At 41.1% G+C, this 26,552-nt stretch overlaps 1 protein-coding gene across 3 annotated transcripts in view; it reads left to right on the top strand.

Moving 5' to 3' along the window:
- Positions 1-26,552, top strand: part of MAPRE3 (microtubule associated protein RP/EB family member 3) — a 1,644,409-nt gene that overhangs the window by 1,194,727 nt on the left and 423,130 nt on the right. For all 3 annotated transcript variants that reach the window (XM_044062866.1, XM_044062868.1, XM_044062867.1), the window contains one exon: positions 14,623-14,777. In XM_044062866.1, the coding sequence (XP_043918801.1) occupies positions 14,623-14,777 (155 nt within the window). The remainder of the gene's footprint in view (positions 1-14,622; positions 14,778-26,552) is intronic.

Here is a 26,552-nt window from a genome sequence, read left to right as displayed (position 1 = left end):
TTTGCTACACTTATGCATTCAATTGATATCAAGCAGGTCTTAACCGGCCGAAGCTCACAGTTTAAACAGAAGATAATTCACTGTACCACTTGTATAAGACAAGAATAACAATGAAGGAAACTACTACCCCCACCTATCACTGGCTATGCAGGTTTTTAACAAGCCTTAACTGAAAATACCACATGCACTACTGAAAAAACAGTCAACTTCTAGCTAGATATTGCTCAATGCAACACAAACAAATTACTTTAAAAAGTGCAGATAAAAGTTACTTAGCTACACTTATGCATTCAATTGATAACATGCAGGTCTTAACCACCCAAAGCTCACAGTTTAAACAGAAGATAATTCACTGTACCACTTGTATAAGACAGAAACTGAATAACAATGAAGGAAACTACTACTCCACCTATCACTGGCTATGCAGGTTTTTAACAAGACTTAACTGAAAATACCACATGCACTACTGAAAAAACATTCAACTTCTAGCTAGATATTGCTCAATGCAACACAAAAAATTACTTTAAAAAGTGCAGATAAAAGTTACTTAGCTACACTTATGCGTTCAATTGATAACATGCAGGTCTTAACCACCCAAAGCTCACAGTTTAAACAGAAGATAATTCACTGTACCACTTGTATAAGACAGAAACTGAATAACAATGAAGGAAACTACTACCCCCAACCTATCACTGGCTATGCAGGTTTTTAACAAGCCTTAACTGAAAATACCACATGCACTACTGAAAAAAACAGTCAACTTCTAGCTAGATATTGCTCAATGCAACACAAAGAAATTACTTTAAAAAATGCAGATAAAAGTTGCTTAGCTACACTTATGCGTTTAAGTTGATATCATGCAGGTCTTAACCAGCCAAAGCTCACAGTTTAAACAGAAGATAATTCACTGTACCACTTGTTTAAGACAGAAACTGAATAACAATGAAGGAAACTACTACCCCACCCATCACTGGCTATGCAGGTTTTTAACAAGCCTTAACTGAAAATACCACATGCATTACTGAAAAACCAGTCAACTTCTAGCTAGATATTGCTCAATGCAACACAAACAAATTACTTTAAAAAGTGCAGATAAAAGTTTCTTAGCTACACTTATGCGCTCAATTGATATCATGCAGGTCTTAACCGGCCAAAGCGAACAATATCCTGTGGTGATGTGTATATCAATGTTTTCTGGGGTAATTAGCCTTGTAGTAGTACTAATAATACCCATTTGTTAACCAGGCAGGCCCACTGGACACACAGTCCCTTTCATGGGCAACCTGGGAGCAATGTCTGGTTAAATGACTTGCTCAGGGTCACACCTAAATGAGGGCTGAGGGAGTCAAAACCTGTACCACATGAACTATACTTTCACAGCCGTAATCCTTCTGTGCCAGCAAAATAATTTTTGTTAAGACTCCTAGCATTGAGCAATAATACCTTAATTGTTTCCTGATTCTGTTTTGATAGGATCATATGAGGTTACTAGGCTAACAGCTCTAGAGTCTTTTTAACTCATTAAATCCAAATGACGCCTCCAGGTACATCTGCAGTTAACTGCTACTGATGCCTCCAGGCATCAAATATTGCTTGTTCATATTTGCATTAATAATTCCAAAGCCGTGCTATGTACACATTTTTAATAGATTTCATCTTAAAGCTTACACAATGGCAAACTCAACTGCATTAATATTTGACTTCTATCTAGTGTAGGTAAATAGATATTAACTGTTGTTTTTATAATATTCATTTATATAGATATAATTTTCACATTTTTCTAAATATCTCAACAACCAGGTAAAACATACAGAACTCCTTAGCCTCAAATGAAAGCTCTCAGCTAGATGAATAAAATACTGCTGACAATATGTGTGTAACTTGAGTGGTTGCTGAGATATTGTAAGTTGTTTATAAAATATTACAAATGTTATAGTTACTGTGTTTACTGTGACTTATAACATTTACTTTTAAGACATAGAACCTAAAGAATACTACCACTGAGTCAGCTATTTATACTACTTTTCATAATCCCTATGGTTCCACAGAGATATGAACATTTGTTTGAAATGTGAGGACATAACTTGATTCTGCCAAAAGGCTCATTGGAAGTCACAGTGCAGACTTTCTGAGCTCCACTGAAGTGAATGAATTAAGCCTAACAATTCCTGCCCCAATTTCCCATTTTTCAGTACCCATGGACTGGAATGGTTTTGCTATATGCCTGTGTCTTAGGGCATCTACCAGCTGCCACTGTCCATAAAGAACACAGGAAAAAGGTAGGGTTGAATTTGGGATTCCTCAACCATTGGTCCAAACTGCATTTGAATAGGCTTAGGGAAGAGCTCTGATTCATTTGAATGCAAAGTCTGTTCCAGAGAATGGGTAAACTCTGAGGCACATACCTCTCCCTCCAGCATGTTTTATGTCATAGATGAACTTTAAATCCCTAGATTGGGTAATTGTAGCTCTGTTTGTTTTGAGAATGTGTAGCAGCTCCATCATGGCTGGATCAGAGAATGCCTTGTAGGTTAGGCATAGATCGCCCCTCAAAAGTCTGTAGACCAAGTACGGGGGCAGGAATTTGAGACAGTCTGCTTAGGACATGTTATTTACCCCCATTATTCTTTTAGTGTGGAACCTCTGTGGCCATTCCAGCTGTTGCAAACGCCTGGTCAGGTACATGCCAAAGGGTGCTGTGTATCAATTATTTGTCTAGTTATGGCTGAGTATAGTGAGACTATGATCTCCCTAGATCTGGATTCAATCCCTATACTTTTACATTGAGCTATGTAGAAGGAATTTCTTAACACCACGGACACATGGTGGTTAAAGTTCAGGTTACTGTCAACCTGAGTTCCCAAGTCCCTTAACACTGGGTCCACTCTTAGGGAAGTGCTGTCAGTGTTGTAATTTACAGGTGTGGTCTTTTCTCCAAAGGGTATAATTATGTTTTTTTTTCCATTACGTTTTAGGCCATGGCTCTGGCACCAGTTATTTGACTGTGCCAGACCCACCTGGAAGATATTTACAGCTTTGAGGGATTCTGTGACTATATCCAGCTTGCAGTCATCAGCAGATTTGGTCAGCCAAAGGTCCTCTATATTTGCCATGATGTCAGACAAGTATATTCCAAACAGAAGTGGTCCAGTACTTAGCCCTGTGAGATGCCGCTAGTAACAGGTGTCTTGGTGGAGGTAGATTTCCCCGCCCTAACTTCATGTGTCCTATCCGTGAGCCATTTGGCTATCCATCAGGTGATGTAGGATTTATGCCTGAATCTGTGAGTTTGTCTATATTACCCAAGTGATGTACTATATCATATACCTTTGCCAGGTTGAGGTAGGCAGTATGCACCATTTTGCCTTCATCCATAGCTCCAGTGACCTTGTCAAAGAAGTCCACCAAGTTTAGTAAGCATGACCCACCCTTGACAAAATTGAGCTTAGTGTTTAAAGATTTCCTATGTCTTTGTTTATCAGATTTATGATAATTCTTTCTACAGCCTTGCATATAAGACTACTCAAAGTTATGTGTCTGCAGTTTCCTGGGCATGTTGATGGTCCCTTTTGTGTAGTGGGATAACCATTGCAATCCTCCATTCCCTAGGGACAAAGCCTGTCTGGAGGCTGTGGTTGAATAGAAATTTTAATGAGCATAACAGGTCATGCGTCAAGCTATTTAGGAGCCATCCTGGGATATTATCAGGACACATTAATTCAGTGTTTTTAGTTTTGGAGAGTGCAGTGAGGACCTGTTCTTTAGGGGTAGTTGGGGGAGAAATGGTAGAGGTTATTCCTGCAGGGTAACTGGAGGTGATCGGGGGTAAAATTGGAGCTAAATTTATTGTCCAGCAAATTTGCAATATTCTCTGGTTCAGTATAGGGAGTTCCATTTACTATTAGTTCAGCACATTGCTGGGTGTTCCCTTTAAGGTTGTATACATAACCGAAAAATGCCTTATGGTTATCCTTAGCTTGAGAAGCTACTTTTGCCTCAATGTTGGCTTTGTTGGACTTGATTAGTGCCTTGAGTTGCTTGTTGAGACTGATGAGGGAGTTTTTTGTCTGTTGGACATAGTTTTTACCTCTTTTTGGACAGGAATTTCTTTTTTTATTGTGCAACCTATTAATACTGGGGGTCCACCAATAGGGCTTGTTTTTGGAGTTTGTCCTAAGTTTATTTCAGTTTGGCACTGCTGTTTCTATGCAGTTATTTATATACCTCTGTAGGGTACATAGGTCGTAGTGTTTTCTGAGTTTTGGGGGCTTGAAATTTAGCTATGCCATTGCTTAATGTGAACTAGTTAGCCTTGGAAAAGTTCTTAAAGGTTCTAGAGTGTTCTGGGAGTTCAGACTTTATATTTATTTCAAGGTGACTGCTTTGTGATCTGATATTACCAGTGAGGATATTACACTGGGGGGTGTGCAACATTTCCTCATATGTGTGAGTACAACATCCAGGAATCTTTGAGTCTGCACGTTAGTTATTGTGTATGTATCCCAGTTTATGGTGGGATAGCTGAAATCAGCCATGAATATGGTGTTAGGCTCAATGGTGAGTGACCACAGTACATTTATTTGTGTGATATGGTTATCCTGGATCATAGATGGGGATCTATAGCTAGCAAGGATCTGGTATGGGATTTTACCTAAGTTTATTTGGACATGGAGTAGCTCAAGAGTGTCATATTGTTTGACCAGTTTTAAGGTGTGCTTACTTTTATGCAGACTAATACACCTCAACCACTTGTCCATTCTGGCGTGGTAGCTGGTCTGCATGTTTGGAAGGTATTATAACCTTCACTTCCAGGGTGCCTTTAGCAGCTTTAAATCATCAGTAACTGTACAGATGTCAACACTGTCCAGGCTGAAGAGCACTTCCAGGGAGTGGAGCTTCTTGTTGAGATTAGTATGTGCAGTAGCTCATTTAGTGTATCTTGAGTAGAATTTACTATGTTGGAAGGTCTGTCAGACTGGCATTGCCTAAAAAAGGCAGTATAGGGGTGAATAATGTTTTGGCCAATATCTGAAAGTCCAGTGGGTAAAGGTGGAAACCGTCACTGGCAAAACATCTTCGTCTGTTGATCATGTCATCCCAAGCCAACAGATATTGTACCTCCTTAAAATGACATCAGTAACTAAGACAATTGTTGGTCATTGCCTGTTTATATTGAGGTGTCATACTTGGAGAAGGTAGATTGCTGCTCAATGCTGGGTTTATACCTGCCTGATACACAATCTGAAAGCTCTATGTCTCCTTTCATATAATCGAGGGAGGTACATTTCAGGTCATTAAAACCAGCATGAGCTGTGATGACAGAGTCATGCTGGTTCTTGTGGTTCAGTATCCTGAGTGCGTGTGTGACCTGGCAGATCTTTGTTCTTGATAGGCAACTGAGCATGACTGTCTCCTTGCTCAGCTTGATGAGTGGGCCATCAGTGTGTCTCAATATCAAGTCTCCATTGACCAGTATATTGTGTTTTGTGCAAGTTTGCTTTAAGGGCATAGAATTTAAGACATATTGAAATGTGGTTGCATGTATCCTGGAAGGTGTTGTTTTTGTAGAGTGTTTGGAGGGCTGCTGAGGACAGTGTACGAGGGGCCTTTGAGGTTTGGGCAGATTGCATTTAAGAGCCTCAGCATATGTAAGCTTATGTGTCTGATCCGTAGGGTCCCCTTCATATCGTCGAAACCCTAGATCATCGAAGACCACATTGTTGAGACGAAAGTAACGAAAACCCATTTAAGTGAAAGACCGGAGCAGCAAAGATCTTCGCAGGATAAGTAACCTGTTGGTCGACAAGGTGAACTTTGCCCTTTTCCCAACTGTAGTGCGATCTCGGAGTCGGTATATTTAATTGGGGGGATGCAGCCCCCAACTTGGTGGGTTAGGGGATGGTGCAGTTTAGGTTTTGTGACTTTTTGGATGCGTGATTACTTACCCTGGGAAGATCTTCTTTGCTCTGGTCTTTCGCTGAAATGGGTTTTGGTTAATTTCGTCTTGACAATGTGGTCTTCGATGATCTGGGGTTTCAATGATCTGAAGTAGACCCGATCCGTAATAGGTTTAGTGTGTGCATTATTGGCAACCTGTTTGGAGATTTCAGTGACTATATGCAAGGTCTTTGCCTCCAAAGACATAGTGTAATTACATCTCTTGCATACTGTGTCAGTCTGCTTAAGAATAAAGCGGTTGTGCATAAACATGAGACAATTGCTACATTATCTCACGATGCATATTTCCACCAGGCTGACTGCAAAGGCAGTAGGAAAGTACACATCCATGGCTGTGGATCCTTTTTTGTGATCTACGAAGAGCAGTGCAAGAGAGGTTTGTAACTAATGAAATTTGGAGTTGTTGGACTAAGGGGAAAAAACTGGGATTGATCTAACACAATACTCTTGGAGTAATACTTTTCAGCAGACAAACTATCTGCTCTACACTCAGCTAAACACTTTAGAAAATAGTAAAGGAAGTTTTATATGGAGCATTACAACTCTAGGTGCCTGCAATGATTACAGGGCACTGCAAACCACTGTTGCACAGCTCATCACAGGTTATAGAAGATCATCTAGAGAGTAATTCAATCAGTAAACAGTAAACACTAAAAATGAAGTGTAAGTATATATATATATATATATATATATATATATATATATATATATATATAAATTATACACATAAGGCTCAGATCATGCAGCATTCACAGTTATCTTACTGTTGTAAGTAATACTACAAGACTAAGGTCCCCAACTAAGCAAAATGCAAACAGTAAAAATGTAGTAGAAATATAATAATAGAATCTGTGATGCTGCTGCAGTTCACAATTCTGTCACTATTTTGAGTGATATTACAAGACTAAGGTCCCAGACCAAATAAAATACCAACAGTAAGAATGCAGTAGAAATGTAATTAATGAGGCTCAGATCTTACAGTAATACATAATTCTCTCACTATTGCAAGGGATACTACAAGTCTAAGGTGGCTTTTGGTTAAAACAAGGAGAAATGCTGAAAAGAACGACTCACAATTCAGATTAACAGTCTGAATATTGCAGTGTACACTAATTGAAATAGGATGATATGAAACGGAAGCTAACTCAAGCTTTAAGAGTCTAGTGGGAATGCTTTATCAGTTTGAGCTATCAATGCCCAGTAGAATTAGCATTGGGAGGGAGACTTCCAAAGTGTAATGTACAGTAAGGGGAGGCAGCTAAAAAGACACCAAATTTAAAAACACAAGAATTTGTTGGGTGGGTAGGAAAAAATCCAAAAATCAATGCAGTCAACAGTAGTTTTAAACTCAGAGCTGTTGTAGCTGGAGAGGAATGTAGGTGAATACCTTAAATAAGAAAATTGTTTCTGAGCTGCTCCCACTAATTAGCTAGATGTGATTCTTATTCAGTCAATGAATCCAAAAGAAATGTTTCCTAACTGACCTTAGCCAACAACTTTTAAGACTCCAAGAAAAAACCTTGCCAGTAAAACAAAATTTAAAATAAAACAAACTGTAATAATAAGACCAAAATCAAAAAGTAATTGAAATATCCAGACATTAAATGCAGAAAATCCAAAAATCAGTGCAGTTAATCACAAGTTTTAAATTAATGTTGAAAGCTTTAGAAGATTGACATGGCCTAAAAAATGCACTTTGAGAGTGAACAAAAATTTAGCTAGTATATATAAAAGCCTTTGCAGGAGATGTGCATGCCATCCCTGGAAAAGCAGTTGGGACTCTCTGTCTCTTAACATTTGGGTATGTATTGTATCCCCTTTGAATGACACCAGAAGCTGAGCCAGTTGCTGAAAACAATAATCTTTTGTTCATACTGTGGCATAATTCATGGTGATGATAGAATGCTGCTCAAGAGTAGGTTCATAACAGTCTCAGACACACATTCCAAGAGCTCTGCCATGGTTGTCTTCGTATAGTCATGGTTGGTACATCTCAAGTCATTTACACCTACGTATACTGTGATTGTGTTAAGTTTGTACTTGTGGTGAAAGGACTTCAGTCCTTTTGTAAAGTGGTGAATCCTGGTGCCTGAAAGGCAGCTGATCATGACCCTTTCCTTGTACAGCCTGGTGAGTGATATATCCGTGTATCTCACTATGGAGTCACCCATGACCAGGATAGTAGATTGTGTGGAGATTTGCCTTGTGGGCTTTTTAACTGAGTCATGACTTTTAAATGTATGTTTCATGTTGTTTCCTGCCTGTGCTGTGGGTACTTTTTTATTAGGTTACTTTTAGGATACCTTTATGGTTTATGTAAGTTACTTTTGAGAGCCTCAGCATGTGAAGGTCTGTGTGTTTGGTCTGAGCTGTGTGTGCTTTGTCTAATGTGGTGTTAAGTTGTAGTGTCAACCAGTTTATTTGTCATGACTTTGTGTAAGAGCTTTGCCTCCAAAAACGTTTTATAATTACATAACTCATAAATTGTGTCTGCTGATTTAAGTAGTAAGTTGTTTTCAGTAAACATGAGAAAATTGCTGAATTGTTTCAGGGTGCCCATTTCAATCAGGCTGGCTCCAGAGATGATTGGAAAAATACAAACCCATGATTCCTGATACTAATATGAGCTATATGGGAAGTTGTGTCTCTGAGGTTTGGAATTGATTTACTGGAGGTGCTGTCTGTCTGTGTTAATACAAGAGATGTATATCTATACATGAAGAGCAACATGCCACCTAGCACAAATCTGTCTGAGGTTCATTGGTACATAGGTACATACTAGGCTGTTGATCTGTGAGGATCTTAAGAAACCTAGCCTTACTTTCCCTTGGTAGTTTTTAGCCCTGATATTTTTTGTACGAATAACCCAGAGGTGGGCAGAACAATGCTAATATGGGATGAATTTGCAGTTTCCCACCCATTCATGCAAATTACATTTGAATAGAGTAATGGAAGTACTTCATTTTATGTGGAGTGGGAGTTAGTTCCATAGAAGTATATACACGAAGAGCAGCACACCACCCAATACAAACCAGATCCTGTTTGTACAACTACTGACTATTTAAAGTACAGTAGGAACTGAGAGAGTAGGTTCTATAGAGAAAGTTAGGGCTCTAAATGCCTGCATCTCTACAGTGCAGTGAGCCACACCACTGTGCTATGGGCATAGTCAAGTTAAATCGCATTCTATTTATAACACAGAAAATAAGCACTAAAAAGCTCACTAAAGCAGAACAACCAAATAGCTAGTAATGCCCACAACTAGCATGGAAACCTTAGTCTGTCACCTGAAGGAACTGTAAATTAATTTTTGCCAAAACTCACTCATTTAGCCACTCAATAAATTAGACAGGAATGATAAATAGTGGCGATTTGCATGCTAGTGACTACCTGACTATTACTAGTGGTGATCTCAGCATAGCTATACATAGCTAGGAATTAGTGTCTCTTTGTGCCTTCTCTCATCAGGAGCAAAACAGTAACACTGATCTCAAGCTTGTTCTTAAGAACTAGGCGACAGGCTCTTATGTAATAAGCAGTTTCGTCCTTAATGTTCTATGGGGCTATAGGCTTATTGCAGCTTTCTGATGAGAGATGAGCTGGGTAGCATGTAGGTAGCTCAGTACAAGAGAGCTAAGCTGCACACTGGTCTGAAACCAGATCAGTAAGTGAAGTCCCGTACACACTTCCCAATCCGAGATGGTGAAGAATCAATGTCTCAGTGTTCCTTCTCTTACCAGGATCAAAACTGTACCACTAATCCCAAGCTGGCTCATAAGAAGCAGTTGTCAGGCTTTCTAGTGATTGGTAGTGTCTAGGAAGGCTTGAAAGTAATGTTTCTGTGCTGCGTCTCTCAGGAGCAAAACAGAAGTACTAATCCCAAGCTGATTCCTAAGATGTGATTTGAAGGTTACCAAGTGAGGCGATATTTTGCTTTACTGGCTTACCCGGAGTTTCGTGCAGGAGTGGGCGTGGCTTGGATGATTGACGACCGAACCTGCATATGAAATGAGGCATGATTGACATGCCATTCATATTAGTTGGTGCATACAATACAAAGCAATGTAATGATGATTGCATAGTACTTGCTTATGAATCTATAGAAGCTATACAATGAAATAAAATTAATAGAACAACATTAAAAAAATAGAAAAATGTTAAACTACAAAGAGTAGAAGGTTATTGTGATATTTGGAGATGGATAGAGTTCCAGAGTTTTGAGAGGTAGTTAGAGTACAGAGAGTTGCCAGATTGGGTAATTGTATTAGGAGCAAATGCTGACATGAAGGAAGTCTTAGTATTATATTGTCAGTGAGTAGTGAGAGGGAGAGGAATTAATATAGCTCAGTGCATTAGTGCAATGATTTGAATATAATAATCTGAACAACATTAATGAGGATTAATGCATCATGAAAAACAGGGACTCACAATGGTACCACTCATACCTTTGTTTACGATGAGAATCATGATGATTAGCTCTTGGATGGCACTTGCAGCAGTCTGCATGTGGGTAAAGGTCCTTGCCATCTGCACATTTATCTTCTTGGACCTCTGTACTTCTAAGGATATGTTGTGAACATGGGCATAACATTGCAAGTGTCTTTTCTGCAGTGGGACCACCAGGTTGGTGCATGCTCATTCACTCTGTATTTGCCTGGCCATATGCAATGTGGCCAAAGTCTCACTGGCTGACATCAAGATAATGGTGGTATCATCAGAGACTCAGTTAATGTCTACAGCAGCCATAAATCCAGAACCTTGGATGGCAGAATTAAAGTCAAAATTCACCTTGAAGGAAGACGTGTATCGACTTCAACTAAGATACCTTTCCTAAAGAAGGTCTAACATTCTAATCCAACTGCTTACCTGTTTTGTTGTATGACAGCTCAGATGTTATGTATTCAGAACTAAAAGCTTTTGCACAAACTACCAATTATTTGCATCCTGTGCTAAATCTAGAATTTGTAAGATAAATCCAGGTTTACCCTTTCCAGTGTGTCCTTTCGCTATTAAATAAATGAATGAATGAATAAAAATATAAACAAATAAACAGCTGAAACAACAATGCTTTAAAATAATAAGAGTTCAGAAGGCTGAAATCACGGATCAGAGTGTTCTTACTATTCACTTCTTGGCGATATTTTATTGTATTGTTAGTATTGTTGCCTGGCACTCTGCTTGAATATTCAATGCCTAACAGTGATGTCAAACACTGCGGGCGGGGTTAGGGCGGTGCTTGCTACTGCGCATCTGGTGAGCCAGTAAAGTAAAATATCGCCCCAAGTGATTGATAGGCTTGTCAAGATGTTTGGGATTTCAAAAGTTGGACAGAAGAAGATGATTAATACTGTACACATTGCAATAGACACTAAACAGTAGGCAGATATGAAAGAGTAACTAAATTATAACAGTCTAAAGGGAGGATCTTCGTAGTTTGAACTTTTAGTGCTGACTAGTATGAACAGACAAGATAAGGGAAACTTTGTATCACAACAGCAGCAGGTCAGTGGCAGCTCAAAAATATTAAAACATTTCCTTTTCTGATAACTTTGGATAATAAATGCAATTTCTTAGCTCCTACCACAGATCATCTATCTGTATCTCTTTGTAGTCAGAACAGAGTACAGAAAATAAATATTTTCTAATTTGCCTTTAATACTAACTTTTAAAACTGCAAAATAAAAACAGACTTAAAGTACAACAAATGTAAAGCAAAACAAATTTTAGCTAAATAAAATTACAATAAATAAAAGAATAAAAACAATGCACAATTCCAAACCTTAAATGTAGAATTCCAAAGTAGTCCCACAATAGCAACTGGTTAGTGTCAGTTCCAAAAGATTAACAGTCTTTTGACAGTGTTCACCCATCCCTCCATATGGGGCTGGTTGCTGCTTGAGTGTGTATGTGTGTGTACGTATATGTCTGTGTGTAATTTATGTGTGTCTGTGTGTGTGTGTGTGTGTGTGTGTGTGTGTGTGTGTGTGTGTGTGTGTGTGTGTGTGTGTGTGAGAGACTGTGTCTGGATGATGACAATACTAGGTATAAGGAAGCTGTGCATGTGCTGGTGTGTGAATGAACAGTGTTGTGAGCGTAAGCGTGTCAGTAGGTTCTTATTTGTGGTAGCATGGTTGTATGTGTAGGAATATTTGGGAAAGAGTGTGCGTGTAGATCTCTGTGCATGTCTGTAGGAGCGAGAATGAGCGGCAGAACACGTGCGTGTGTGTTTGTGTGTGTTGGATCTTTCTAGTAATGTGTGTGTGTGTGTGTGTGTGTGTGTGTGTGTGTGTGTGTGTGTGTGTGTGTGTGTGTGTGTGTGTGTGTGTGTATGTGTGTGTGTTTTGGGTATTGCGTATAATAGCATAGTGCATGGACTGGGAAGGAGCACATCAGTAGGGTCAGGTCTGATAATGCAGTGTTCATTTCAAGGACATGGGAGACATGGTAACTCCTCACTAATGAGGTGCTCATCTTTGTATCTTTACCTTGTCCCTGAATCACTGATACCATTGCACTGACTAACCTGCATGAGGCTAGAATGAGGAGGGAGAATCTCTGAATCTCCCCCATGATGTGTAAGGGAGCATTGCTGATAGCTGTGTCAGTACCTATCCAGTGTAAGTCTTGCCGTGGTTCCTCACAGAGGTGTCAGTGCTTTTTCATTTTCTGGCTGAGAGAAGACAAGAATATAGCTGGTAATCCTAAATGTTATATGCTTTCCTTTTTCAGTGACATATTCTCAAAAGAGCTGCAGCTATGTACCAAAAATAATAAAGAATTTAGAAAGGCAGATCATCAGTTTGTGTCACTGAAAAGAACGGGAAAATAAGTCTGTTAGTAAACATATTTATATTTTGTGTAATGGCATTACATAGCCTTTTGCTGTTGCAAAGTATAACATATGTGTTCAGCATAACAGATAGAACATATTCCATTAGTTCAGCAACATCATAAGCCTACTTTATTTTTGCACAACATATCTTCGAAGCTGCCATGAGGACTGCAGTTCACACATTCGCTTAACACTACAATTGGAAAACCTGGTATACCCAGTATTTTAGCATGGATATGCTGCAAGAGATCATTTAACTGTCCGCTTCTCATGAGTGACAAAATACTTTTTGCTAATCTATTTAGATGTTACTATTTACTGTTCCAGAGACTTTTCCTAAAGAAAATAGTGCAATTGTGTAAGACATTTGCATAAAGTCTTCAACGAGGAGTGGAGACACTGTCACAATAATGCTACTATCCCTCCATTCCCTACCAAAGGAGCTATACTTAGGGCTGGTGATGACTGTTTCTACTAGACTTCTTTTTACAGTTAAACTGATTCAGTATTGATGGTAGGTGCTTTGCAGGATCTAGGGAGTTAAGTGCCGTGATGCACCTACATTATTGTAATTTAGTATTTATTTTGGCTTTTTTTAATAAAAAGCTTCATAAACTGTTTATACAGATGGAACACATTCCACTAGTTAGGCAACAATATCACAAACGTACTTTAGAAATGTTTCTACACAACATATCTTATAAGCTGCCATAAGGACTGCAGTACACTTGAATAAATGTATTATGGTCCATCCTGATGTCATTGTAAGTAGAGCATGCTCTGCATCCATAGACTATAATGGGTGCACCTCCGAGCATGCACAGCAGTGCGCCCATTAAAGTCTATGGACACACTTCACACTTTCACTACCATGATGTCACTGAGGTTAAAATTTACCTTTCAGTTTAGTGACATGATCATAAGGAAAGCCATGATATAAATGGCTTTACCACCAGCAAAAGGAGCTACCAGACACCTCTCATAATGCTGTGGAAATATTGTTCGGCACTTTTGTGTACTACCTTGTACAGAGGAAAGGCAAATAATTTTTGATGGCCAAATCACTTTTAACTGTTGGGAGTAGTTGTAGTGATTGCATTCTGTATAGAGGATAATAGTCTACAACAAACACATTATCTTGATAAGACCAAAAAGGGCTTGAACAACAGAAGTGACTGCTAGAAACACTGGCTATATATGAGCATCTGACTCAGCAGTCATACTGTCTTAAACTAGTTTGACTCAGCAAAACTATTATAATGAGGCCAATATTAGTACACTAAGGTGATAAGGATACACATGATGATAGCTCTGAGAAGAAAATGAGAACAGAAAGTTGGTAAACTTATTACAGTTAACTTTTACAGTGAGTCTTCCTCAAAGATCTACTGCTAACATTGTACTTTCAGTGTGTGTGCTCTTTCACTGAAGGTGGCGCCAAATAAATCTGTTGCAGGTAGTCTTATTTAATATTATTTCACATCTGCAGTAACTTTGCAAGTTCAAAGGCAGTCTTTTTGCATTGGACTGTCGTTTTTTTTTCATCAGGTGCCCAGCCAGACAAATATAAATTCTGTCTGTTCGTTTAACATGCCGCTTAATACCTGAAGGCATTTTCAGATATGCCGTAATTTAGTAATGTTTCAGTTGATCATTCAGTTAATACGATCACCCCTATAAAAATGATCTGTGAAGATTCTGTCTGACAGCATAGAATATTTCCTGTATTAATACAGGAATGAAATGTGGAAATGATAGTAATAGCAGAATTTGTATTGTGTATCAGTAAAAGAAATTATGCCATTACCTTTTACTTCCTTTACTCTAAAAAGTGCCACAAAGAACATCTCCAACAACACCTAAGAATATATCTGCTCCAGCACGGATAACAAATACAGTACCATCTACAGGAGTACGAAAAATACCACCTGTTGCTAGAAATGGAGGCGGTGATGCAGATACACAAATCATGGAACTAAACCAGCAGGTATGATGGCTTTGATAGTACAGTGTCATTTCTAAATCTCCTGCTAGACATTTTTACATTCTGTGCAGCACTGTTTGAGTGACACCACCAGGAGTTTCTACAGGATTTCTAGTAATGCCTCCAGACATCTAATATTGCTCGTTCATAGTTAATTTAGTAATTGCAAAACCGTGCTGCACACAAGCTATTAACAGATTTCATCCTAAGGCTTGTATGATAGGCAGCACAGTTGCATTGACATTTGACCTCTGTCTAGTGCAGATATAGAGATATGAAATGTTGTTCATATATTGTCATCATTTTCATATTTCTCAAAATATCTCAATGACCAAGCAACTTAGAACTGTTTAGCTTCAGATGAAAGCTCACAAGTGAGTAACAAAATGCTGCTGGCTCTATATATGTAGCTTAAATGGTTACTGAGGTATAGTAAGTTGTTACACAAAATATTAAAAAAATAATATTTACTGTGTTTATTGTGATTTAAAATTCCAGTTTAAAACTTAGAAACAAACATTGTAAAGATTTGTTTGTGCTGAAGAGTTTGCTTTTTACACATGTTCATCATATTGTTAACGGCTGCAGTAGCTTTATGGTTATATTCTGTCAATGTCATGCAATGTTTGCATGCTTAACCAACTTGTATTCATTGTATTATACCTAGCCAAAAGATAGTTTGCATTATAAAATTTATTGCCATCTGAAAACTGGTGCCAGAATTTTAAGCCATTTTTTCTAAGATCTAGCATTTTATTTGGGTTAAATGATTCCAAACAACCATTAGTGAAGGCTATAGGAAACATCAGGACCAATAAATCTTTCACAAGATATTTACTGTTTATCACACTTCTGAATGTGGATAGGATATAGTTAACAAAAGGAATAGATGCAGAATGTTTTCTAGTGTTCAAACTAAATTTTTTTATAACCCAATATAATTTATTTATATCTGTATGAAAGTCAGTATTTACTTCAGGTATCTTTAATTGACATTAAGCTATTTTCATGAATCCTTTTTCCAGTTTGATGTATATGTTGAGTTTAACCAATGATTCACTATATCTAATATAACAACCTTAGCGTATAATTCAGTGTTAGGGAAACCAGTTTTCCTTATAGTCAACTAGCTGCCCCTAAAAGGCGGATAGGGTGTATACAGTTCCTTAGGCTTTTAAAATTTTGTACACTATTCTTAAACCTGACCCAACAGCTATAGCCTTATTTGAGCCCACTGCTGCGGCTAAACACTTAGTTAATTCAAATCCTACTCTTTCTGATATGGATGGGAAAGTTATTGACAGCTACAGGGAAAGGTATATACATCTGTAACTTTTTTCAGAATTTTGAATTGTCAAGCTAATATGTTAAAGTTTGTTCTGACAAATTTTAAAAGTATGAGAAATGTTTTATATGCAGTGTATTTTTGTAAGGAAAATTCTGCTTTGAATAACTTCTGTTGTACATTTCACTACTCATTGTTTGTAGTGTGTGTGTATAACTCTGTTGATACTTCCAGGGCTATGGCCACTGGTACTGTTTTAAGGAGGTTTGTTTGCATGGCTGCATTGACAGAACCTTCCAGATGATGATAAAAATTAGATTTTAAATTCACCCTAGGATAAAGATTTAGCATTTGGCCCCTCTGCTGCAGAGGTGATCAAAAGTTGTTATTGAAAGAGGCAAGCTGTTACAGGGGAATCTATGATTTTCAAGTCCTCCTTTTTCAAAATTGTACAAGGATTTTCTTTCCTATCTTCCAGTTTTGGCAAAAAAAAACCCAGAATAAACAGTCTCAAAAGTAAACAGATGTTTAAGAAGAAATGACAAGGGGTGGGAAACAATACATACAAGGGAGGAATGAATTTAAAGGCGGCAGGACTTGAGCTATGTAATGTTTGACTGAAAAACATTGGGTAGATTACAAGTGGTGTATAATGTTTACAACTGGGAGTGTGTCAGTATGGTTTGTGATGTAAAATGCTTGCAACTAGGATTCTGTCAGTGTGGTTTGTTTTCATTTGTATAAATGACAGCCTTAGCAGTTTAGCCTTGGGGATAAACTCTTGGCTAGGCTTGTAAGGGCCCCGTGGCCATTAGCGTAGTAACCTCCTATGATCCTCTGTATGATTGCCTATGTAGTAAGTGATGGATCTGATGCTATCTCTGTCATTATTGATCATGGATGGGTCTAGGATCTGATGTCAGATGCGAGCCAGCAACTAAGAGGACACTGCCTGAGCTCAAGCTCCTCCCCTTCCCAGGATCCCTTGCTACCCACAACCCTCCAGATCTCATTTGCCATGATTTTGTTTTGATGTGCTGCCTGCAGCGCCTCCTGGTAGTGTTTTAAACTATCTTTTTAGTCCTTTCCTCAGGTTCCCACCCTTGTTCTTCCTGGCTCCCTTGGATAGTTTTCTTTTTTAGCCTTTTTCCCCCTTTTCTGCCTTGTTTCCCCTGCTCCCTTTTGTTGTCCAGTATACAGGTGGTGGGTGTTTGGTGTGTGCATGTATGTGGGATGTCAGAGAAGCCCACTGGGTTTAAAAGGTGCTCCTCATGCAGTTGGAAAATGCCCCATTCTGACACGCACGAGGAGTGTGTTTATTGTCTGGAAGAGCCACATTTGGAGTTTGAATGTGACATTTGTGCCAAATTCAACCACAGGGCTCTCCTGGAGCGAAGGGAACAAGCTCCTGCTCAAAGGGCTTGCCAAAGGGGGTCCTTTGGCTTCTGGTTCCTCTTCTAAGCCTTCATTAGATCCCAAAAGTAAGTTCTCTAGGGATCCTCCCGCCAAAAAGCTGAGGCTCTCGGATCGCAGTTCCATGGATCCGAGTCCAGCCTCCTTGGCTTCAGATCCGAGCTCTTCTGCTTTGAGAACCTCGGCTCCCTCTGTATCGGAGGTCCCCTGATCCGACCCGATCTGGACTGCCCTTGGATCCAACCCACCCGTCGGATCCGTCTGTGGCGCCATCTATTTACTTGGTACAAAACAGACCCTTGGATCCAACGGTTTTGTCGGATCCAGTTGTTGAGAGCTCCCTCTCCAGAACTAGAACATTGGATCTGAGGTTTTCAAGTAGGTCTCCCTCTCGAGACCGCAGACGCTCGGCTAAGATGGACCATTCCTCAGTCTCTTCCAGAGCCACCAGGAGTCTGCTCTCCTTAGACATGCATAGAATGATGAGGAGCTTTCTCAAGGCCCAAATAGAGTTGGGCTTATTGCCATCCTCTGCTCACTTGCCTAGGGGATCCTGTCCAACCACAGGACTCCTCTCTCTTCGGCCTTCCGGGTGATAGAGAGGACCATCTCTGGCTGGGCAGCTGCCTCTCCTTCAGCTCTAGGTCCTCCCCAGCCTCGCTCGATGTTGGACTGCAAGACCTCATCATCCTTCCAGGGTCAGTCCTCTCATGAATGCCTTCAGACAGGCATTACCCCCCCCTTGGGGTACCTACCTCTTCCAAGTCCTCCCCAGAGCCCACCGTAGAGGACCCCCTCAGAAGAGGACATGCAAGAGGAAGCACTTGGACTCCCCTAGAGAGTCCCTAACCAAAGACAAGGATTTCGAGGAAGGAGATGGGTCAACCAGACTTCCATCTGAGGAAGTGTCCTTTGGAGAAATCCTCGCAATCCTTAAGCATCGAAGTGGTTGGCCTTCCCCCACCCCATCTTTAGAGGAATCCATGTTTTTAAAGGCTTTTGGGGCGGGCCCATCTTCTGCCTGGGTGTCTCCCCCTGCCGATGAGCTTGTCCAGCTCATATCCGACAGGACGTGGAAGTAGCCGCACACAGTGGAACCCGTTCCTAAGAAAGCTGATAAGTTCCTAAGTCTCCACAAAGGCAAGGCTTTTTGGAGCAAGGGTGTTCCCATTGATGCTATTGTGGTGGTCACAGCTACAAAAAAGGAGCTCGCCAAACAGAGCTCCACGGTCCATCCCCCGAACAGGGAGTCTCAGGCAATTGAACATTTTGGAAATTATGTGTTTGCCTCAGCTACGTTTGGACTGAGAGCAACCAACTACATGGCACACTTTACCCGGCTACAAAGGGACTTGGTATCAGAGCTCTCCAATTCCCTTTCTGAGTTGCTGCCTCTGAAGAGTCTCAAAATGGTCTTTCCGAAGCTTTCTACTATGACTTCCCAGCTAATGACTCTAATGAGTGGAGGCCAACTCTCGAGCGGCAGAAATTGGCATTGCCATTAGGCGTCATGCCTGGCTTCACCTTTGTGGGTTTGCAGAACTCTTCAAGGCGTCATTCACAAACACCCCTTTCAACGGGTCAACTTTGTTTGGCCCTTCAGTCAAAGAAACCTTAACCCGTAGAAAGCAGGAGGGAAAGACTCTGTCTGCAGTCAGGATCAAGTTCTCTACTCCCCAAAGATCCTTTTCCAAAAATCAGAGGGGTAGTAAGAAACTGTGGTTCCGCAGGTCTCAGTCTTCCTTCCAGGATGCTCCACAGTAATCCTCTTCCTCCAGCTGAGGAAGGGGGTTTGACAGCAGATGCCACCCCAGAGGCAGAGGGCATCCACAGAACCAGACCTTCTCAGAGAAGCCCCCTCAGCGCTCCTGAAGAGCTGCTCAGCTGTCCTGCCCTGGAGGCAGTCGGGGATCGTCTCTCCCTCCACCCACTAGCCTGGACAAGTATTACCTCAGATCAGTGGGTGTTAAACATCATTTCCGGGGTTACTTTCATTCCCTTTTTCCAGCCCCCTCTAGCTCAAACTTCTCTCCCGGATGTTCCACCTTGCCAAAGGGAGTTGGCCCTTCTTGAGGTTCAAGACCTCCTTCAGAAAAGAGCCATCCAGGAGGTCCCGACAGGACAAAGAGGATCCGGAACTTAGTCTCACTTCTTTTTAGTGCCCAAGAAAACCGGGGACCTACGTCCCATTCTGGACCTCAGTATGCTAAAGATCAACAGATGCTTAAGGAGATACTTGAGCTTTCGGCTGTGGGCCAATCATTATCAGTTCAGAGCTCTGCCGTCTGGTGTTTACCAAATGCGCGGCAATGGTGGCAACTCATCTCCGACTGCAAGATTTCCATGTCTTCCCATACCTGAACAATTGGCTCCTCATGGCCCCCACAAGGCATCAACTCACATTAGCCACGGATTACACTCTCACTCTCTTTCAGGATCTAGGTGTGACAGTCAACCTGCCGATATGCCATCTTGCCTCGTGTCAGAACCTGGAGTTTATCGGGGTTCTTCTGGGCACAGTGTCAGAGACTGCAGTACTTCCCCACTGCAGAATCCAGATGATTCGGGACCAGGTCTGTCAGTTGTTGGATCTGGAATGCCCCACGGTCCACTTGATCTTGCAAGTGCTAGGTTCAATGGTGGCGGCGATCCAGTTAGTGCCTCTCACCAGATATCATATTGGAGTTCTGCAGCGGACCCTAGTGGTGCATTGATCAGTCCACCTTCATCCCATGTCCATAACCACTAGGATTAATCAGGTATGCAGACATTATTTGGCGGCTCCAAGCTCAGGAACTCCTTCTAGGCAGATCCTTCTGTCTTCCCCAACCCCAGGCCATGGTGACCACGGACACCTCCCTATTAGGGTTGGGGGACATTATCGGGGAAGGCATGTGTTTCCCCTTAGAAATCAAATGTCCTGGAGATGAGAGCAGTCCTTCTAACATTGCAAGCCTTCCAGGACTGTGTCCTTCTTGGGGCAGTTGCAATTCAATCAGACAACATGGCAGTGGTTTGGTACATCATCAAGCGGGAGGAACACGGTCTTTTCCCCTGTGCAGAGAGGCCATGAGAGTGTGGGAATGGGCAATGTCTTCCAGGTGCTTTCTTCTTACAGTGCACATTCCTGGCGGTTTCAACGTGTTAGCCGACAAACTCAGCAGATCTATCCTGAGTCCTCACAAGTGGTCCCTGAATCCGTCAGTGGGATGTCGGATATTTGACTTTTGGGGTCTTCCTTGCTATGATCTTTTTGCCTGTCCAGACAACCATAAATGCAGCAACTACTTTGCCCTGATCCCCCTAGTGGGAGATTCACCCAGGGATGCCTTGGTACACAATTGGCCGTCGGGACTTCTATATGCGTATCTCCCAACTACCCTCACTCCCAAAGTTTTACAGGAAGCCCATCACCTGGCGACTCCTCTCATCCTCATTGCCCCCTTTTAGCCTCGTCAGGAGTGGTTTTCCCTCCTTTGGTCTCATCTGAAATATCCGCATTGGATATTGTATCCTATTCTGGATCTCATTTCCCATCCACAGGGGCTTCCTCTTTGCAATCTGCAGTCTCTTCGCCTGGCTGCTTGGTTCCTCCAGTTCCAGTGATCCTTTCCCAGTCCAGGCTCCCCTCTCTGGTTAAGAGCATTATTTTGGCCTCTCAGTAGCTGTCTACCAATAATGTGTATTCCAGCAAATGGAAGAGATTTTCTATTTGGGCTAAATAACGCAATCTAGATCCCTTTTCAGCTTCTGTCTGTAACATTTTGTTGTTCTTGGCCTTTCTTTTCAATCAAGGGGCCAGTTTTTTACAGTTAAACTCCAATTGGCGGTTATCTCCAACTTCCATTGGAATGAAAGACCTACCTTTTCTTCTAGGCTTTGCAAAGCCTTTCTCAAAGGGATCTTTTTACTCAGACCCCCCTCCCCCGTCAAGGACCCCTTCCCTCCATGGGATCTCACTCTGGTGTTGCAGTCTTTGACACAGAAGCCCTTTGAGCCTGCGACGTCCTGTCCTAGAAGATGGCCTTTTTGGTGTCTGTTACTTCACCCAGGAGGATTTCCAAGTTGCAGGCTCTGTGCATCAAGCCCCCCTTCGTGGTTTTCCATAAGGATAGGGTGCCTCTCAGGATCAGTCCTTCTTTTGTCCCTAAAGTAGCCACGGAGGCTAATCTTAACCAATCTGTTCAACTTCCTATGTTCTTCCCCAATTTTGCCAATAAAGGGGAATATAAGTTGCATTGTCTGGATGTCCATAGACAGTTTCATTTTTACCTCAAGAGAATTGAAAAATTTCGGAAGTCTGATCATCTCTTTGTTGCCTTCTCTCAGGCTTAGAAAGGTCAAGCAGTTTCCAAGGTATCTATTTCTGACTGGATCGCCAGTTGTATTTCCTAGATTTACGAAAACAGACACCTGGAGCTTCCTGGGCCAGTTAACCTCACTCTATTAGGTCAGTAGTCAAATCTTCTGCCTTGTTGGAAAAACTTTCTTTCAATGAGATTTGCACTGCTGCTACTTTGTTTAACCCCCATATCTTTGTTACACATTATAAGGTGGACTTGGTGTCCAGGAGCTGGGCATCCTTTGGTTCCTCTGTGCTCTGGCATGTCCTTCCCTGAGGCCTCCCAGGGTTCATAGTAGTTGGGGACTCTGATCCATCCGTGATCAATAATGACACTGATAGCATCAGATAGAGTTAGTTACTTACTATAACTCAGAATCTGTGCTATCCAATGTCATTCATCACATTCCTACCCTCCATACCCCTCCTTCTGGTGATTTGGGAGTTACAGAGGGACGTATCTCTTAGTAGTTTTTTCAACTTTACAGGCAGTCTTCGCTGCTTCCTTTTTTGTATCCAGCAAATTCGATCTGAGGGTTGTGGGTAGCAAGGGATCTTGGGAGGGGGAGGAGCTTGAGCTCAGGAGCTGTCCTCTTTAGTTGCCGGCTCGGATCCAACTTCAGATCCTAGACCCATCTGTGATTAATAATGACACTGGATAGCACAGATTCCAATTTATGGTTAAGTACACAACTATTTTTTTAATAAAGATGTTTCTTGTTTAAAAAAAGGCGGGAATTGAATGTGTATGTTAATTATAGTGTGATTACTTTTGTATGAATGTAAATTTACCTGTATCACAAGTGATAATTCAATAAAGGTGTTTGGGGAAAAAAAGAAGAAGAAAATGGCAAGGGGGCTCCAAAAAGAAGTCTCAAACCTCCCAAAACCAAGGACAGTCCAACAAGTCTGCATGACCATTCAGGGGAAACTGTGACCCAATCTCACCCTGAAACCCTTTTTCTTCCAGAAAGTCGGAATTTCCATTTTTCTCTTGACAATGGATTGTTTCAGACAAATAGGCTCTGAAAATTGTTCATCAAAATTACAAATGGCAATGGGAGGAAATGCCTTCTTTCCAGAGGGACATTCCTCATCCTGCAGATCAGACTCTTTTGTTTCCACTTGTAGTTCATCACATGCTGTCCCAAAAGAGTTATAGAACCAGTTCACCCTTTCCAAGTGGGAAAGAGTTTTTATTCAAGGGTGTTCCTAGTGCCAAAGACAAAAAATGCTTGGAGACTAGTTCTGGACCTTTCTTTCCTACACCCGTTTGTGATAGTGCCCAAATTTAAAATTATGTCACTTCACAACCTGTTACTCCATCTTTCTCTTTCAAGTTTCCTGGTACTGCTAGACTTAAAAGATGCTTATCATCACATCCCTATTCCTTTAGACTTTAGAAGTTTCTTAAGGTTTTGTGAACTAATGACTGAACTAATGACACTAACCCAAAACACTTTCAACACCATTGAAAATTGGCTCACTAATCACCTACTGCTCTTAAATCCTAACAAAACCAAGCTGCTTCTTTTCTCCCCCACCCATAGGTCTTCCCCTCCATTCTTTACCATAAACTCTAAAAATGGCACCATTATCTTTCCCAAAGTCCACACCAAGCTCCTGAGAGTTGTTATAGACAATAACCTCAAATGTGATGTTCATATCAATCAGACCATCAAAACCATTAATAAAAAAATTGGCTCCCTCTATAAAATCAAACCTTTCCGTACACCTCTTGCTAGAACTGCCATTGCCCGATCCCATTTACTCTCTACCCTTCTTTATGCTTCCCCTCTATTCACAAACCTGAACAAAACCGACCTAAATAAATTATCCTGCTGTTGCAACCACATTGCTAGGTTTGCTACTGGCATGGCATATAGGACACACCACTGTCATAATCTAAATACTTTAGGGTGGCTTGAACTGCCTACTGTACTGCAGTTCAACCAGCTCATAGTAGCACACAAAGTCCTCAACCAACCAGATAACACACCTGCATTTAAAATCATCTGCTCCCATTGTACCCACAGGCCTCTACGCTCATCTAATAGACTACTGGTACTAACATTCAAATCCAACAACTTGGCAGGGCATGCTCCGTTTGCCAACTCTGTTGGCAAAACTTGGAACTTACTTCCTGCCCACATTACCCAAGAATCTTCACTACCCCTATTCAAGAAAAGTCTCAAGAAATATTTTAAATCACACTGGCTATGTCCTTGCTGTACTCTTGACTAGCACCATCTCTATACTCTTCGTAAGACATCTCAATGGAATTTATTTAAGTATGCTCTAATACACATGAATGTAAGTACACTATATTACAGATGAATTGTCATAAATTGCTTGCTCTGTCTGTTGTGTTGCTATGTGGAGCTTTTCTCCCCGAGCCTCCGCTGAAAATGGACATGTATCCAGTTGGACTATCCCGGTCAACAAATGTAAAATAAATAAATACAATTGTGTGTCCGGGTCACATTATCAGTTCGCTGCCTTAGCCCGTAGACTATTACAAGGTGTCTAGCTACACAGTATCCATGTTTTTCCATATTTAAACGACTTGCTTATCTTTGCAGAATCTTTTTCTAAGTGTCCGGTTCTCCCTCAAGTGAGAGACCTCTTACACAAGCTGGGATTCCACAAGAATATTCAAAAGTCTTTCTTGACTCCCTCACACAGGATTGTGTTCTGGGATGTCAGCTGGACACCTCAGTTCAAAGAGCTTTTCTTCCAAAGGAGAAATGGATCTTTATTTAGTTCTATTTTGAAAGTATTCCACTTAGACTTCAGCCACTGCAAGTAAATACCTCTGGAGTTTGGGGCTCATGGCATCTATGATTGTCATTATACCAGTGGTAAGACTCCTCATAGGTTCATAGGAGATTACTAAGCCAACGGCTTAAAAAGTTTACAAGCCTAACCATTATTACCCAGATGTTATCTGATTCTCAATCCCTAAGGGCTAGAGGATGGCTTAGGTTTGTGCCTATGCTTTTGAGTATTTTACAGCCTGCCCCTGTCCATAAGGGACATGGGCGACACCCCAGGAGTGAATTCGTGATTCCCCATCCATTGATCCAAACTGCTTTTTGAAGAGGGTCAGGGAAGGACCCTGCTTTACATGAATAGGAAGCCAGTTCCAAAGAAGGAGTAATCTCTGAGACACATATCTGTCTCTCCAGCATCTTTTGTTCATGTCACAGACCAGGTTTACATCCCTAGATCGGGTGACATTCGTGCAGTTTATCTTGCAAATGTGTAATAGTTCCATCAGGGTTGGATTTGTGAGTGCCTTGTAGGTTAGGCATAGATCACCCCTTAATAGTAGGTAGGAGACAGAGAAAAGGGTAGGGCTTTTTGTCTGTCTGCAAAGGACATGTTGCTTACACCCTGTATTGTTTTTAAGAGCCTGGTGAAGTGCATGCCAAAAGGCACATTGTAGTCAGTTATTGGTCTGATGAGGGATGAGTACAGTGGGACTATTGCTTCATTAGATCTGGATGCCATGCCTTTACTTATACCATATAGAAGGACTTCCTCACCACTATGGACATGTGGCAGTCAAAGTTCAGGGTATTATCTGTTTGTGTACCTAGGTCTCTTACTTCTGAGTCCACTCTTAAGGGTCTGCTATTAATCCTGTAATTTGCAGGCGTATTTGACTTCCCAAAGGGTATGATTATGCATTTTTTGCATTTAGTTTTAGGCCATAACTCTGGAGTCAGACCCTTCTGAAGAATATCAGCATTGTTGGGGAATTCACTGATTGCTCCTAACTTGCAGTCTTCAGCAAACTTAGCCAAAGGTTGACTACATTACGTTTGACTTCAGATAAGTATATTCCAAACAAGAGAGGTCCCAGCACTGAGCCCTGTGGCACACCACTAGTAAATGGCCTGTAGCTGGATCTGGAATATACTGAATATACAACCAAACACCCTAATACTGGGTGATTTCAACTACCCTGCCATTAACTGGGAAAACTACTCTTGCACCAACACCTTTGCCCAATGGTTTTTGGAATTCATAAATTTCAATTCCCTGGATTAACTAATCCATAGTCCCACCAGGGGCTCCAATATCCTAGACCTGGTCATTACCAACATGGGAAATCGATGCTCCACACCTATGGTCACCCCCTCGTTGGTCAGGTCAGACCGTAAGCTAATCTCCCTTAACATCCACATCCCACACCCCCCACCCAGTAAGGAAACCTCCATAAAAAACTTCTCCAAGGCCAACTTTATGCTACTCAAGTCAGAAGTTACAAACTTCATGACACCCATGCAGACGGGAACTGAAAGTTCGACTGCTGAGTCCTACACTAAGGCACTGTATGAGCACATCCACTCATGCATGAATCGTGCCATCCCAAATAGAACCAAGATGCTCTCCTCCCAAAAAAGGAAGCCAATCTGGTGGTCCACTGCCATAAACAAACTTTACAACAAAAAGACAAAACTGTTGCAGAAAAGAGGAAAATCCCAGGATGCAAAAAACTCCCTTACCAGCCTCAGTAAGAAGCTGAGATCCCTCATAAAATCCTCCAAAGCTAGTTACGAAAATAAAATTGCCAGAGATTCCAAAGACAGCCACAAGACATTCTATAACTATGTCAAGAACCTAAATGGCAATGCTCAGATCTGCTCTGAGCTACAACAGAATGGCATTAAATATACTGATCCCAATGATATTGCCAATATCCTGGCAGATCGATTCACTGCCAACTTCA

This window comes from Protopterus annectens, chromosome 2.part1, assembly GCF_019279795.1.
Source record: "Protopterus annectens isolate FY-2018-M chromosome 2.part1, PAN1.0, whole genome shotgun sequence".
NCBI lineage: Eukaryota > Metazoa > Chordata > Ceratodontiformes > Protopteridae > Protopterus > Protopterus annectens.
This window is presented reverse-complemented; position numbering and strand designations above follow the sequence as displayed.